The 16,573-nt window shown below is 33.5% G+C and overlaps 3 protein-coding genes across 3 annotated transcripts; 2 read left to right on the top strand and 1 right to left on the bottom strand.

The window, feature by feature from the left end:
• LOC107642201 (box C/D snoRNA protein 1-like) lies at positions 5,808-8,579 on the top strand. The gene is made up of 5 exons (XM_016345504.2): positions 5,808-6,353; positions 6,434-6,635; positions 6,757-6,825; positions 6,912-7,038; positions 7,191-8,579. Exons 1-5 carry the CDS (start codon positions 6,101-6,103, stop codon positions 7,692-7,694), a joined length of 1,155 nt encoding a protein of 384 aa, XP_016200990.1. The 5' UTR covers positions 5,808-6,100; the 3' UTR covers positions 7,695-8,579.
• LOC107644731 (probable aminotransferase ACS12) lies at positions 8,795-11,938 on the top strand. Its single transcript, XM_016348659.2, has 3 exons — positions 8,795-9,385; positions 9,520-9,639; positions 9,937-11,938. The coding sequence occupies exons 1-3, from the start codon at positions 8,948-8,950 to the stop codon at positions 10,957-10,959; spliced, it is 1,581 nt and encodes a 526-aa protein (XP_016204145.1). The 5' UTR covers positions 8,795-8,947; the 3' UTR covers positions 10,960-11,938.
• LOC107644730 lies at positions 14,053-15,985 on the bottom strand. The gene has a single exon (XM_016348658.2). The coding sequence runs from the start codon at positions 15,583-15,585 to the stop codon at positions 14,137-14,139; it is 1,449 nt and encodes a 482-aa protein (XP_016204144.1). The 5' UTR covers positions 15,586-15,985; the 3' UTR covers positions 14,053-14,136.

The raw sequence follows: 16,573 nt of genomic DNA, 5'->3' as shown, positions 1-16,573 counted from the left end.
AGTTTGTTTGGCGCCCAATTTAGAAACACATGCTTACCATTTTTTGAATTTTTCATTGCATCGTATATTAATATGTTCCGTTACTCAATCATTATTTTACCACTAATCCCTTCATCTACTAGACTTAAAAAAATTAAAAACTATGTAAAGTTGATAGTTGAGAATTATTAAATAATTTAATGTATTTAATTATATNAGTTTATACATTTTATTTATTTTTATTTTGCAATTATTTTAAAAGCTAAATGTACCATATTAAGAATCGTTAAATATCATAATTTAAGTGGAGTAAGAATAATTTTACAAGAGGAAAATTGATAGATTGTGTTTTATTTAACATATGTTGCATTTTTTTATTTTAATTTCTTGCTGGCTTATTTCTGTAGACAAAAGTTACTGAACCTGATTAATAATGTAATATTTAACTGTAATATATTCAGTTGTCATCTACCTAACCTGCAGATTTGTGATTGATTAATACCTTTAGAAGTTGAAACTCTTCTACATAGATATGCTCAATCTCATTGACTTTATTCTGAAAGGATTGCTACTATTCACTGCCTACATGCATGTATATATAACATGTTGTTCATATATATTATTCAAATAATTTCAAATATTTCTTAAACATCGACGTTTTAATAATTTTAATTATAAAATATATATAGTATTAAAATTAATAGATAAAATTATTAGAATATTTAAATTTTTTTTATATTATTTATTAATTGGATGCGTATGGAATATGATCGATGATCATGTGTGCTTGATATACATGTCCTTGTTTTTCATTTATTTACTAATTATTATTATTATAGCATATTTAGGTTAATAGATTTTATATCTCGTTGCATAGTAAGAAAATTGAAAATAGTAAAGATCTGAAAATGTATCATACCTTTAATATATAATTTGTTTGGATAAGTAGTTAAAGAGAAAATTAAAGCACCATCAACAAAGGAAATATGTGGGCGTGATAAATAATGTGTATAGATGTTGCAAAGTTTTTATTTGCATGGATATATGTCCCATCATTTTCTCCATCTACCATTTTGGTTTGAAAAAATCTAGGTTCAACACTTTTATTAAAATTTGACAAGCACAAATTAAAAAATAATTTTATATTATTAAAAATATTAATAATAATTAATTAATAACTACAAATTATAAAATTTATTGGTCCTTAGTACTCGTGGCTTTGGTTTTGGTCTATATAAAAATAAAAAGTATGAGGAGTTAATGGAATATTTGTACAATGTGTACAATAGAGATTTAGGGAGTATTAGAGATATAGCCATTAGTGTTATCTTTTTTTATCAGTTAAAACTTTTGAGATGAGTGATATCATGACATGATATTAGAGCTAGATTGAAAAGGTCAAGAATTCGATTCTTGGTGAATCCGAAAATTATATAACTCATTGTACACATTGTACAAATAAGTCATTGTCTCCGTCGCGGGACTCATATAGAAAAAAATGGAAGTAGCATTTGTCACGTTCATTTATGAGTATCCCCACATTATTCCTTCTTTTTGCATATGTTTGAAATTTAAATTCATAGTTATACTCATAAAGCAAAAAACAAAGAAAGGAAGGAAAAAAACAAGGGTAGAAGACAAATAAGGTCATTTCCTAAGGGGTTTGCATGCAAAACTTGTAACCAAACATTTTCGTCTCTACGTGGAAAATTAGGTTTTGTTCCATACACTGCGGAACCATGTCTATGGCTTCCTAGGTTTATGTGCTCGCTTTTCCGGATTTGTCCTCGCCTGTCACAGCTTCATGCACATGAAAATAAGGACAACTTTGTCTTTTGCTCCAAACCTATATAAAAATCAAAGCACATACGCTCCTGAGATTTCAAAAATGATGGGTCATTTGACTCCATCTCAAATCTTATTGAAAACAACCTAGATCCAACTATATATATCTTATTCGTTTAAAGAAGTTGATGTTACAAGTTTCACCTTGGGGTATAAATTCAATGTGGATATAAACATTAACAAATATATCTATAGAAAAAAAAAACTCATCTTATAATCATAGAAGATGACCTCCGTATGTCAGAAATATCCTGACATTAGTTACGCACTGAGTCTGTTAGTATCCAAATCTATATGGTAACAAAACTCCTCCAAACCTATCTACGTGTATGGTAACGAAGACAAGTGACCATTTCAGAGATTAAAACCATTTCATGTTTCTTTGTTCCTCGAATACGAACACTGACAAAGAAAAATACTTTAATTCCTAGAGATGTCTTTGCACATATTTAACTCTACTACAAGTAATGCAAGTTGCAATAATGCTTCGAATTCGAAGAATAAAAAGGAAAAGAAACTTGACGGAAGATGCTTCTATGGTTCAAAGGTTGCGTTGATAGAATCTGACACATAACAAATCCAAATAGATAGTTCATCTGATGTCCTACTCTCTGAAAGGTAATGGCTATGCAATTTTTTTTTTGTGAAAGTTATATATTTTTTTTAATTTTAATTGACAGTTGAGTGAGTATTTTAATTTTTTAAATAAGAGACTTTAAATACTTTGTGTGGGTAGATGAGATCGAATAAAGTTCGGAGGGTCTAGCAAAATCGTTAGTTAAAAGGAATATAGAGCATTCTTTTGCGAGACATGAAGATGGGTTGACAATCATTGTAGTTGGAGGGAAGAATCATGAAGCCTTCTCTATGATGGCAAAGGAAGATGGAAAAACTTAAGGGTGAAATGAGGACAAGCAGCAACCATGACTTGGAAAATGTATTTTGTTTAGCTTGTAACTTGTATTTAGGGATCAAAATATAGTAGAGACACTCTACTGTACAGATTGGAGTGGTATAGAGAGAGAATATAATTCTTTTTATAGTTATTTTTTATTATTTTATTATTATTCAAAATGTGGGTTCTACCTTTATTAATCTCTCTTTCATTCTATTAAAGAAAAAATCTGTAAACTTACATATTTAACATATAATTCACCAATATAGTATTGGTGTGTTTGGAGATCCTTGTTGTTTATTATTATTTCCTATTCTTAATATGACAAGAAGTTTGAATCAAGTATTTAAAATATTTTTTTGTTTTAATAAATGATAATATATACTATATTTAAATTTATTTTAAGAATATATGTTAAGAATAAGACTGGACACGCTGATACATAATGGTATTTAGGTGTGTTCAGGCGTGTCCGGAAAAGAATTATTTATTTTTTATTAAGACACGGTTGGACACATTAGACACGCGTGTCGAACGAGTATCAGTGAGTGTCGTGTCCGAAATGTGTCCAACACGCAAACACGACAACTCAGCAAAGTGTCCGTGCTTCATAGCAAATACACCATAACACCAAAATAAAATAAAAAGAATTTACTATCTCTTTTGATTACATAAAAATACCAACAAAACAAAAACAAAAGTTTAATGCATTCCAAAACAAGATTGAACTAATGTGTTGACAACATAGTTTCCATCAACTAAACATCTATGGTATTGGAGTTGAGTTACTGCTCTCGTTTGATACAGTATTACTGATCTACTGGAGGAGGATAACTTAGCTGCAGATATTTTTTTAGAAATTACCAACTGCCTCTATCTTTGACAATTGGCCCTCTACCTCTAACAGTTGATGTTACACCAGGTATAGACATAAACGGCATAAAACGTGTGTTGATCCCAACACTAGCACCTTGCATTATTTGGGGTATAACCATAGATGCAGTTTCTGAGTTATTTGTGAAAGGGTTTATAGATAGAGGTCTGGTAGATGACGAAATATTTAGAGGAAGTCTCTTAACATTTTTTTTAACAGGCTTTTTGTTTAGTGCAGGGTTCGATAAAGGTTGTGGTTGAGAATTTGGTGGAGGGTTTGATTGAAAATTTGCTTGAGGTTATTAGAGTTGAAACAAGAAGCAAAAAATTAGGTATGAGACCAAATTCAATGGTAAATGACAAATAAAATATGCAGCAAATGAAATGACAGTTACAACTACATCCTATGGGGTTGTTGAACCACTTCCCTTACCAATAGTAGTTGCTGCTTCAACATCTGCAATTTCTAAGATTTTCTCCCAATATATTTTGACCAATTGGTCGGCATCTTCATCCCCCACAGCAGCATGCTCTTGAGGCGCACGGCACACCACTCCCTTCAGCCATTGCTTCTGTTCTCTTCTTACAACTTTTCTTATGGTGACCAGGCTGTAAACAATAAGCTTGTACATAATCCACTATTTAGCATCATCATCCTCAACAACTATAAGTTTTTTTCTTGGAGTCTTCTTTGGAGTTGGAATCTTTTTGGCATAATTCTTCAATTTCATCTTTGTTGGAGTAATATTCTCTTCAACCATAACAGGATCATTTATAGGATGCTCTGTATATAACTCAATTTTGTTATCATTCTTCACAGCTGCCTGATATATTTTAACTGTATCCATATCATCCCTTGATAATTTTATCCCATTATCAAGCTCCTTAGTAGGTTCTAACTAATAAAAATCAGTGATGGACATATATCCATTGTCCTTTAGCAAATCACTTATGAAAAATCTATTGAAGATATCCATATTAACCCTCTCAATCTCTATTACTTTTCCACCAATATACACAAGCTTCCCACATGGGTCTCTCTCAAACCTTCTTCTATAATTAATAGACAGAATTATACGAATGGTGGCCATCCCTACAAGCAAGACAATATAATCTAAGCTATCATTCCATGTCATTACAGATAACAACATAGCAACGAAAATTCTAATCCTAACCCAATTTTCTAACATTTCTCAAGCCCATAAAAACTAATCAGAACATCCGAGAAAGGAGCAGAATTAGTCTAACTTGAAAAAATTGGAAGTGGCATACTTCTGTTCTTCGTGGAGCAACGATTGTAGGTTACGGGTAGTGATGGTGAGATGCTTTCAACGATGCCCTACTATGTATAATCTATTTGATTAAATGGGAGAACTATTTGTCACAGAAAGGAGGTGCTTCGATCGTCTTCTCTGATTTGGGATGGTAGTAACGACGATAACTAAGCTCTGTTAGGGCACGGGGGAAAAAAAGTTCTTTGTTCCATTCCTTAATAAAAAAAAAAAATAGAATACACATAAATAGGTTTTGAGGAATTTTATTACTATGTAGGTTCGGATATTAATGAACTAAGTACATAATCAACATCAGAACACTTTTGGCATACGGAAATTACTTTCCATAATTACAAGATGAGTTTTTTTTAATGGGTATATTTATCAGTATTTACATTTTTTATGAATATAAATAATAATATTTTTTTTTTCAAACATGACTAACAACTATACTAAATATATTTTTAGTCACAAAAAAAAAAAATACTAAGTATATTTTTATATGTATTTGCCTATTTGGCTATTTGCCCGCGTAAAAGTATGCTCTTTGCTAAAACCGAAACCCAATCTCCAATCCTCCCTCCCCCTTTGCTCAAAGAATTTGTCATTTTTCAATAAACCTAAAACATGAAAGAGATACCTATTATCGAAATGGAATGAGAAATTATTTTTTAGTTTAATTTTGGTATATATACTAATAATATAAAATATTTTACACAATTATTTAATCACATGTACTATTTTAAATGGTTATTCATGTAGTCATTGTAATTGTTTTATACTAATAGCGCATTAAAATTAAATTTATTATTTTTTAATAAAAAATAAAAATTAATATTCCAATTTGTGTGTGGTCATAATATTCCAATTTGTTTGGATAAGAGTAAAACGTCCAATTAAACCGATCCAAACTATAGTTGGGCCTGGGCTATGCTTTCTAGTTTCTACTACAATTCCAATCGTTATTGTGCTCTGACAAAAACAAATTTCGTTATTGTCCTCTCATACACCAAAATTCCTATAACTTCTACTGTTCTACAAGCAATTTTTCAATCTTTTCTATTGTGACTGCGGAACCCTAAACGCAATTTATTATTGCATGCACAAGAAAACTTAAATACTTTATCTCGTTAGTCTCATACACCAAAAATTTGCTATAATTTCTAGAACCAATTTTTTCTTTTCCCTGTGGCAGCTGCACCCACAACGCATTTAATTGTTGCATGCACACGACATGTTTGATTCTTTGCCAACGAAGGAAGAAGAACAAGAAGAAGTTGAAAATGATTTACCAAAAAAACTAAGTGCATTGTCATGTGAAGAATGCAAATCTAAGCCATCAAAATACAAGTGCCCTGGATGCTCCTTTCACTCATGCAGTCTTCCTTGTGTTAAACTTCACAAAGCTCGCACTGGTTGTAATGGCAAGAGGAACATCACTCACTTTGTTCCTCTTTCTCACTTTGATGACAATATCCTATTATCTGGTACTGCTTCCTTCACCATTTATTGAATCCTATACCATAGTTCTTTAGTTTAATGAATTATATTTATATTTGTTATATAGATTATAATATGCTGGAGGAGGTGAAGAGGGTGGTTGAATCTGCTCATAGAATGAGAGCTCAATTGGGTTTGCATAAAAAGTTTAGGTTGCCTCATCACCTTAGAAGCCTACAAAGTGCTGCTTGGAGCAGAAGAACAAAACTTCTTTTTCTCCCCAATGGAATGTCAAGAAGACAGAATAACCAATCTCAATATGACAAAAGGTATATTCATTTTATACTCATCAAATCATGCAAGGGTTTATTTCTACATACCTAGTGTCTGATACATATACATTATTTTGTTTCTAAGCAAGTTACTAATAAATATGTACAATGCTATCAGGAAGAAGTATATATCTTGGACAATTGAATGGCGTTTTCACTCAACCAATATTATTCTACATGACCACGAGTAAGACATTTTTTCATTGTAATAATGAATGCTCTGAAAATACACAACTTTGTTTCTTGATAGCATTTTTATGTTATGTTTTCTAGAGTCAATGAAAATGCAAGCTTCTGCTCCATTTTAGAGAAACACCTCAAACCTGGTCCATGGAACCATCAGCTAAGGCAATTTTGTGAGCAACAGCTGGATTCTCTCAAGCTTTTTATCCGGCCAAAGGTTGATTTCTTTACTAAGATTGTTAGTGTCACTTTGATTTTGCCTTATACTTAAAGCATGCTACCGAGACCTTATCTCTAAGTTATATTTAAAGTATTATATTAGAATCCAATGAATTTGATTCAACCTTACAACTAGTTCATTTATTACAGGGTCCTAAGTCACCCTTGAAGGAGTTGGATATGAAAGCACCAATAGGACAACAGTTAGCAGATATAATTATTTTGGAATATCCTATTGTTTATGTTTTCTCACCATATCAAGTATCCAATTTTGAAGTTAATAAGAATGTCAATCACAACAATGAAAGTAATCAAAGTCAAGAAGATGTGCCTTTTAGGGAGGAGGTGGTAGAATATCAGAACAACAACACTGCATATGAAAAAGCATCAAATGAATCATCAGATAAGCCTATACTTGAAGAAGAAACTTTGACTAAACATTCACTTCCGGAAAACAAGGAAGCAAAACTCTCTAAAGACATAGCATTTGACAGTGATCAAGACTTGATGGATTTCTATGATGCTCTTATGGCTCAAATGAATCCTGATGACCTGCTTGGTTTGGATAAATTTGCCAAGAATACAGCAAACTATATAGATTTAATTGGTAGCTGTGGACTATTTCCTGAATTAGAGGAAGGTGAACTTGCATAATAATTAGCAGTCTTAGTTCACTTCCATTGGAGAATTGGTGAGAAAATAAGATACCATTGTCAACATCAATCACATGAAATTTTGCAAGTGAGCTAAAGGTAAATATTTTCTGTGAAAAGAAAAGTTTTCAATGTATGCATTTAGATTTTTTTTTTTTAAATTTTGTTTTTTTATTTTTTCTTTATAAAAAATTATCACTTACAATCATAACAAATACCTTGAAACAAATCTGAATTTCCATTTGGCTGATGAAAAGCTCTGTGGGGCATGGTCTGGTTTTTCAACACTGGTGGGGTTGTGCTGGCTTGGATGAAAGCACATGTGAAAATCGCCAATATGTTATGTTCTCATTCATTTATGATCATACTGAACTGTCACTTAGATTGAGATGGCTGAGATTGTTTATGAAAAATCATTGTTAATATACTTTATTACTTTCACTTTTAACAAAAAATAATTATAATTTGAACTACTATGCAGCTATGCTCTGTAATGTTAAGAACAAAAGGAAAAATGATATTCTTACTACTATAAAGTGATATTAGTATTTGTGGAACAACTCTAATATAATTATATAACAAGAAAACTAAAAAGCTATGAAATATCACCAACCACTCGAGACTTAAACAGACGCTCTTTATGTCTTTACTCTCTAGTTTTTCCCTTAAAACCGAATCTAAAGAAGTCAACAATCCAAAATAAAAGAAACGAAAACATTAAATCATCACGTGTGTTCATGTTTCCGAGGACTGGATCCGGTTGAAGCCAACGAGATAACAATATACTAATAAGCCCCCAAAATAGAAAATGCTGGAAAAATCTACAGTATAAAAACTGACTTATATTAATCAAATTCTCTCATATATGACGTCATCTAATTTGGTACATGGTCATTGCTTAGATTCCATATATATATAATGACAAATTCAGAAAATTAATCGTGAAAATTAATTATTAATATAAAATATATATTAAAATAAATTAAATAAAAATATATATATACAAATATATAATAATTAATTTTAATCTATATATATAATTTTTTTCCTTCAAATTTTGCCTAATTTACATATTTAAGTGAATTAATTAAGTAAACTGTGTTGTTTTTTATGAAAACAAAGCAAAAGACAAAAAAGAGTAGCAAGGTTGGGCACAGTTGAGTGGATATTCTCTTCTCTTCTCTTCTTCTGAGCTCTCATCTAATCTTCCTTCCTTTCATTTCATACATTCATTCAATTCACTCGGGTCTTCCCATGACCCGAACCCGAGAACCCGAATCCAAATCCAAAACCTCTTCGCCTTCTTCATCTTCGACAGGGATGAAGCTAATCGTTCCGCTGCAAGGCGTGGTTCAAGGTCGCGGTGGAATCTTGCTAGGGTCGTTAATCCCGTGTGCGCTGTTCTACTTCTTCCAGCTGTACCTCAAGAAACGACGTCGTTCCAACGACAAACACCCCTCCTCCAACCCTCCTTCGCCTTCTTCCTCGTTTCCGGAGCTGCCGCGGACGCCGTCGCGCTCCAACCTCTCGTCCAGGGGATCCCTCACCGGCGTGCGCCTCTCCAGGCTCGCCACTACCATCTCCGACGACGATTCAGCTTACTACGTTGGCCTCAACAGAGCCTCACGTGATCCCTATCACAAGCTCACCAACCCCGATGGAATCATCCAGCTTGGTTTGTCCGATAACACGGTTCGTCACTCTCTCTCTAATTATTATTTTTCGGATTCTACGATGTTCGTTTTTCTTTCTTTCTTTTTTTTTAAATAGTAAAAGAAAAATTAATAATTGTCGTTTTGTTGCTGATTTTTTTTTTTTGGTTTCAGTTGAGTTTGGATTTGATTGGGGATTGGATGCGGAAGTGGGGCAGTGGTGGTGACGATGGTTTGAGTATTAATGGGATTGCAACGTATCAGGCATTTGATGGAGTTGACGAACTCAAACTGGTAAGAATTTTTTCCTTCTTTTAGGATTGGATTATGCAATTTATGTTTTAGGGAATTTTGAATGAGGATGGTGATATTTGCATGTCTTCTGAAAATTGTATCTATTCTGTAAGTCATTGCATGTAATTAACATTGTAAAACACAGAGTAATTGACAGTTTTGGAAATTAATACCCTTTGGGGCATGCTGTTCTGTGTTTGTCACTTTCGGTTCCAGTTATGGTATTGTGCTTGGTGTTCAGTCATTTCAGTTAAGGGCATATTGTTCTTATAGACATTGTTTGCCTTGGTTCTGTAGGCCTTGTCCGATTTTATGCATCAAGTAATGGGAGGATCGGTGCATTTTGACACATCTAATATGGTGTTAACAGCTGGTGCAACTCCTGCAATTGAGATACTATCCTTCTGCTTGGCAGACCATGGGAATGCATTCCTTGTCCCTACACCGTACTATCCAGGTTTTGACAGAGATGTTAGATGGCGTCCCGGGGTAGATCTAATACCTGTTCACTGTCGCAGCGCTGACAATTTTAATCTAAGTATGACAGCTCTTGAACAGGCATATAGTCAAGCAAGAAAACGAGGAGTCAAGGTTCGCGGAATTCTTGTTTCCAACCCTTCGAATCCTGTTGGCAATATGCTGACACAGGACATGCTTTACAATCTCATAGACTTTGCCGAAGATAAAAATATTCATCTCATTGTTGATGAAGTATTTGCAGGCTCCACGTATGGAAGTGAGAAATTTGTCAGCATAGCTGAAATTCTTGAGTCGGATTCAGAATATATAGACAAGAGACGAATTCATATAATATATGGTCTGTCCAAGGACCTTGCACTAGCTGGCTTTAGAGTTGGGGTTATATATTCATTCAACAAGAATGTCTTGGCTACTGCTAGGAAGTTATGTAGATTTTCTTCTATATCTGCTCCAACTCAGAGGCTAGTTACATCAATGCTTTCGGATAAAAAATTTATTCAGGATTACTTTGAAACCAACCGGAACAGAATGCGCCAAGTACACCATGAATTTGTGGATGCTTTAAGTAAACTAGGAATTAAGTGTGCCAAGAGCAGCGGTGGTATGTTCTGTTGGGCTGATATGAGTGGATTAATCAAACCTTACAGTGAGAAAGGTGAACTTGAACTATGGGAGAAGTTTATGAGTATTGCTAAGATCAATATTACCCCCGGATCAGCCTGCCATTGCATAGAACCCGGATGGTTTCGCATTTGTTTTACTACTATGTCTTTGGAAGAGATTCCTCTAGTTATTGAAAGGATTAGGAGAGTTGTTGAAGTTTGTAAATCCTCTAGTTGAAGTTCACTTATTTTCCTGACAAATTTGGTTTTGCCAGAGGTTGCTGCTTTTGGGAATTTTGTAAAAGGTACATATACACCCCTGGTTGTCAAGTTCAGCTATCTTCTGGAATCCAGGATTTTGATTAGAATGCGCAACCTCGACGGAGTAACCCCAAAAAAGTTTGCAAGAGAGATCTAACTGAGTAAATTGAAAGAGGTGGATTTAAATTCTGTAGGCAGATCGAAGATGAGAATTTGTTGGAGTGCAGATGCAGTCCAGTTTTGACCTTGGAATGTACTCCATAGATTTTGCCTCAACCAACCTGCTAGGCCAGTTCCACTCATGCAAAGGTGCAGGATCCAACAAAGTTTGCTTTCTTGTGATTTTCTGCACAAAATTGAGGCTAAAAATAATAAAAGTTGGTATGATATTCACTTTTATGCAATCAAGAAAAATGCAATTTGAAACAATTCAGTTGCAGATTTTATAATCTTGTGGTTCTTCAATATTCCCTAGGATAAAATTAGTTTTTTGGTTTAGTACATCCAAGGGGGAGGTCTAAAGGACACTGCCTTTTTGGTTTGGGGTAGTACAAGATTAATCAATTAATTTATTCATTCATTCATTCATCTCTTTCTTTTCTTTAACTTATCCTTAATCAAACTTTATATGATAGAAATAATTGAAAGAAAAAGAAAAATTGGGGAGTTAATTTATCATTGGGGAACCGGTTTTTCTCATTTATTGTAGGTTTTGGTGGGCTACTTGAATGACAAATTAACAATGACAAATTGACAATGACATTGACATATTATCATGATGTTCAAATCTAAATATCTAATAGAATCGATTCAAGAAGCACCACTTGTTCAGTTGTTCTAGTTATGGAAGCCAGACTTGGACATGTACAAAGGAAAGGGACATTCTATGAAAGAAGCACGAATTGTTCTTGACCACTGTTATATAAAGTTATAAATGCAGGGTTTATTTTAGACTATCACATGTTTTCTGTGTGGAATGATATTGAATAATTTTGCTTAATGAGATATTCCTGTATTTGAAGAGATTTTATTTTGTTTTTATCTTTTAAATATATTTGGGTCAAAGGGTTTGAAGATAATATTCTTATTGCTTTATCAATATAAATGTTTTTATACAGTCAATGCAAAAAAAATTAAATTTCAAAGCCAATCCTAAAATAGTCTAGGTCTATAAACTTTATGTCTTCATAAAGTGATATCAAAATTTTGAATGCTCTCCATCCATGTTACCAGCACATGGCTGGATACCAGATAGAAAGTTAAGGTCAAAGTAAAAAAATTTAAAATTATTGTTGATTTTGCTAAACTATAGAATGGCATTTGTTCCATGGAGATAAAAAGGGCATTTTCAACTTGGACTCTATAATGCTGTAGAAGAACTATGGGGAGTGCCAATTGCCCTTTTGGGCCACTTGAATCAAGTTTCCATCACCACATGGCGGCAACAACGGTCAAGTGCATTGAGAACTACTACTCATAGATCTCAAGATATATATATATATATGCATGAGTTCTGTGTCATGGTAGCTAATTTCTTACTTTAATAATGTAATTGGAGATTCAATCCCTATCAATACTTTATAACTAGTAGTTTATCGTTTTAAAATGCTCTCTCAATGAAGAGATTAATCCCTATTGCTGATAGTAAATCCTGTGTTTCTAACTAAAACAAAATATGACTACTCATGTAAAAGATGTTTTCATGTGAAAATAATAGCTGAAAATTGTCGAATGATTTGATATATTTGATTAAATTATAATTTGATATATTTGATTAAATTGTTTAACATAATACGTGTCAACTTAACTATTATCTTCATGTGAGTAGCACTAAAATAAAATCAAAGATCTCAATACATCTTGCATTCTTTTCCTCTTTTTTTCCCATCTTTATTTTGATGAACTACTCAAGTCTGAACAAACAGAAATAGAGTAAGAATATAAATGAAAGAAAAGAAATAGAATAAAAGGGGTTAGAGGTAATAATATAATTTTATCTATTCCTTCACAACCTGCTATATAGTAGAAATTAATAAAAAAAAGAAGTTGCTTGGCCAATGATGTTGTGTAGGGTGCTACAGTTACACAAATTGGAAAAGGTGGTGGCATTTACTGGAAAATTGAACATAGGACCACTTATTATTCGCAGAACTGTGAGCTGTTGTGTCTGTTAGTAAAAGGAAGATCCATCAAAAGAAGAAAAAAGACCATCAATACCTAATATAACAGAAAAATAACAAAGGAAAGAAACCAACAAGTTGGAAGAGAAGAGTTTTTGAATTTTGTCCTTGCTGAAAGTAATGCTTTTGAGTTTTGAATAACTTAATCAAATTAAACATTTATGCAAATGAGGATGTTTACCCCAATTATCTGACTTTAATCTATCAATTTGCAAATTACTGATTAGCTGAAATAAAAGAACTAAAGAAGTTTCCTATATGAACTTATTAGGGTAGTGGGAATGTGAGATGTAGAAATTAGTAGGGTCCACTCCAATCTGAATGGTGAAATTAGTGCCTATCAATATGGTAGGGTTGGTCATAATATAATTAGTAATTTATTACTCATCACATGAACTGTAGAAAACTGAATCTGAAACTATTGATGCAGCGACAGAAACCAACAGGATTAAACTATGCATATCAACAGTAGATGATGATAAAATTATAAGGGAACTTTTGTAGGAATATTTCCACATGATTAAGGAAATTTTACTAAAAAATTCATGTCACAGACATAACATCTATGTTCCTGACCAACACAAAATTGGTAGAAACAAATTAGAACGGGAGAAATAAGAACTTAAGAAGGGAAAAACTGAAGGAGATAAAGCAAAGGAAAAAAAAATCCTATGGACTCCTAATATCTTCTGATAATGATATAACATAAAACTTACTTTTGGATAGGTAGACAAGCGGTGCTATTATTATTCAGTATTTCAGAAAGAGAATTTTAATTATTTTCTAGCTACTTAGCATTAATAACAGATAACTCAGCTGTTAAACTTTGTTACAAAGTTTCGCATATCCGAACCCCAATCTCAGATAAAAGAGGAGAATTATGTTAAATATAGTCAGCTTAAAATTTTTGTCTATAACTTGCATTACTCATGACTGTCATACAAAAGTTTAGAAACCCATGATGATCTACTTAGTCAAGTCCTTAACTGGGTTTCTGAATGGTTAACATTTAACAAGCCATTGAAACTGTTGTTGCATCCTTCAAAGAAAGCCTTAGCAGTCATTTCTCTCTCAAACCTCCAAATATAGTTCAAACCAACAAGCAGCTCAGTTATGGCAGCTTCTGTCTTCTCTTTGTCTGCAAAGAACAAAGTCTGCAACAACAACACATTACTATTGGTCTTTGGAACCATCATGTTCATCTGCTCAAAGCTCCTCTCACTCTGCCACCTAATCATGTTATGTGCCAATGGTGAAATCCAACCAAGAATCCTCCCCAATGCTTCTCTCCATTCTCCAGCAAGAACAGGATCACAAGCAGAGAATCCAACACCTTTCAATCTTGACCTCAGTGATGATCTTATGCTACTTGGCAACATTGCATACAAATCATCCCTTGCTTCAACACCAACCAATTGTGGTGACTTTATCATCTTCTCCATAACTATGATCAAATTGGCATAATGAAATGCCAAAGCTGAAGCACCTAAAGTACCATTCATTGGCTTCAATAACTTACAATTAGACTCAAAAAAACCACCACACCCCAAATCACCATTCCCATCAAGCTTCAAACTTTTGAACGGCCTAGAAACATGAATAGCATAATTTTCACTATTGGGATTTTGATCGGAGGGAAAAACAGTGGCTGAAGCTGATAAACTACGAGACAAATAAGGAACACAATGCCCAATTCCAAACACAACCTTAATCCTTGCTAACACAGTGAAAACAAACCTAACAAGCAACAAAACAACGCCATCGAAACCTTTATTCCACAAAGATTTCTCCTTTAACTCCTTAACCTCTTGCTTCTGCCAGAAAATCTTTTGCTGAAGATCACAGAGTTTCTGATGATCCTTATTGTTAACTGAACAAGGTTCAGCTTCACCATTATTGTTGTTACTACTATGGCTAAGTGCTTTTCTCAACGCACTTTCTAGAACCGAAAGCTCTTCCATTTCTCTGTGAAGCGTTGACGTGAGTGACACGTAACGCTCCAATTTCTTGTGTTTGGCTTCGATTTCCTTCGGATTGGTGAGTGTCCACGCGTGCGGGTCGTAGCCCGAGTTAGCAAACTCGGTGAAGACTCGGTGGAACGATCGGAGAAAAGGATCGCTGCACATGCAGCTGAGTCGGGACACCGAGCCGGCCGCGACTCGAACTGACTCAGCGAGTTCGGCTCGGGCGAGTCTGAGGAGGAACGACTCGTCGTTGGAAACGAGCTTCAATGCACCCTCAAGAGAAACGGCATCGTTTCGAAGGCGAACGACGGCGGCGTCGGATAGCGACTGATAGAGGTGAAGGAGCCTCGACATGACGCCGGCGACCTCGAATGACAAAACGGCAACGCGTTTTGACTTGGGATTCTTCCCGTTGGAAAGCGCGGTTTTTACCCTACCGAGCCACGAATCGAAGGCCATGGTGAAAGAAAGTTTCGGTTTTGGTTCGAAGGATGAAGAGTAGATCGTTGTTTAGTTGCAAGCTAAGGTGCGAGCACCATGTGTTTGTGAAAATGCATGAACTAAGAAAAAGGTTAAAATAGTTGAAGTGTTTTAATTCTGATAGAGAAAGGGTTTGATGGGTGAAGAGGTGAGTGAGATTGAGAGTATTTAAAGTTTGGAGGGTTAGACTTAATTGGGCCCCACAATCCCACATGCATGCACTTTGATTATAGTGTTGGTTATGGTGTCATTTTTAGTTAAGAAGAAGAAGAAGCTTCACTAATCATGAAGATTGAAAACCCCTCTCTTTGCTTTTAAGCTCTGGTGGATTTAGATTTCAATGCACTTGGTTCATGTATTTTGCTCCTTTTTGTATTATTGATTTCTTAGTTGGTAAAAAGGGACCTTTTTCTATTGTGTTTTGGTCTTGGATGTGTATTTATATGAACACATTTTTCTTGTTAGCTAATTAATCATGTGAAAGATATTTGCAAGTAAAATGATAGTTATGATGTTTAAAATATTAATGTATGTTATTTTAAATAATTTAATTAAATATATTAAATTATTTAATAATTTTTAGTTATTATCTTTATATAAAATTAGGGTAAAGTATATTTTTTGTCCTTAAAGTTTGATAAAAGTTTTAAAAATATCCCTAAGTTTTATTTTGTTTTAATTTTGACCCAGAAGTTTTCGATTTGCATCAAATATAGCTAATTTTTCAAAATATTTAAGATCGATTCAACAACAATTTTATAAGAACAATCCCTCAACACAAACAAATTAAGTATAATTTTCATGCATTATTGTTATATTGGTATTAAATCTTTTGAAAATTTAGCCTCTGAGGGTATATTTGATGCAAATCGAAATTTTTTGAAACAAAATTAAAACAAAATAAAATTTAGGAATATTTTTAAAACTTTTGTGAAACTTCGGGTATAAAAAATATATTTTACCCATA

The sequence above is a fragment of the Arachis ipaensis genome, chromosome B05 (genome assembly GCF_000816755.2).
Source record: "Arachis ipaensis cultivar K30076 chromosome B05, Araip1.1, whole genome shotgun sequence".
In the NCBI taxonomy this organism is placed as follows: domain Eukaryota; kingdom Viridiplantae; phylum Streptophyta; class Magnoliopsida; order Fabales; family Fabaceae; genus Arachis; species Arachis ipaensis.
The sequence above is the reverse complement of the archived record's forward strand: the minus strand, read 5'-3'. Positions and strand labels throughout refer to the sequence as shown.

Coding starts and splice junctions, on each gene's coding strand:
- LOC107642201 (XM_016345504.2), top strand. CDS start 6,101: ATGTTTGATTCTTTGCCAACGAAGGAAGAAGAACAAGAAGAAGTTGAA. Junction 6,826..6,911: donor ATTATTCTACATGACCACGA/GTAAGACATTTT, acceptor TATGTTTTCTAG/AGTCAATGAAAATGCAAGCT. Junction 7,039..7,190: donor AGCTTTTTATCCGGCCAAAG/GTTGATTTCTTT, acceptor CATTTATTACAG/GGTCCTAAGTCACCCTTGAA.
- LOC107644731 (XM_016348659.2), top strand. CDS start 8,948: ATGACCCGAACCCGAGAACCCGAATCCAAATCCAAAACCTCTTCGCCT. Junction 9,386..9,519: donor TTGGTTTGTCCGATAACACG/GTTCGTCACTCT, acceptor TTTTGGTTTCAG/TTGAGTTTGGATTTGATTGG. Junction 9,640..9,936: donor GAGTTGACGAACTCAAACTG/GTAAGAATTTTT, acceptor TTGGTTCTGTAG/GCCTTGTCCGATTTTATGCA.
- LOC107644730 (XM_016348658.2), bottom strand. CDS start 15,585: ATGGCCTTCGATTCGTGGCTCGGTAGGGTAAAAACCGCGCTTTCCAAC.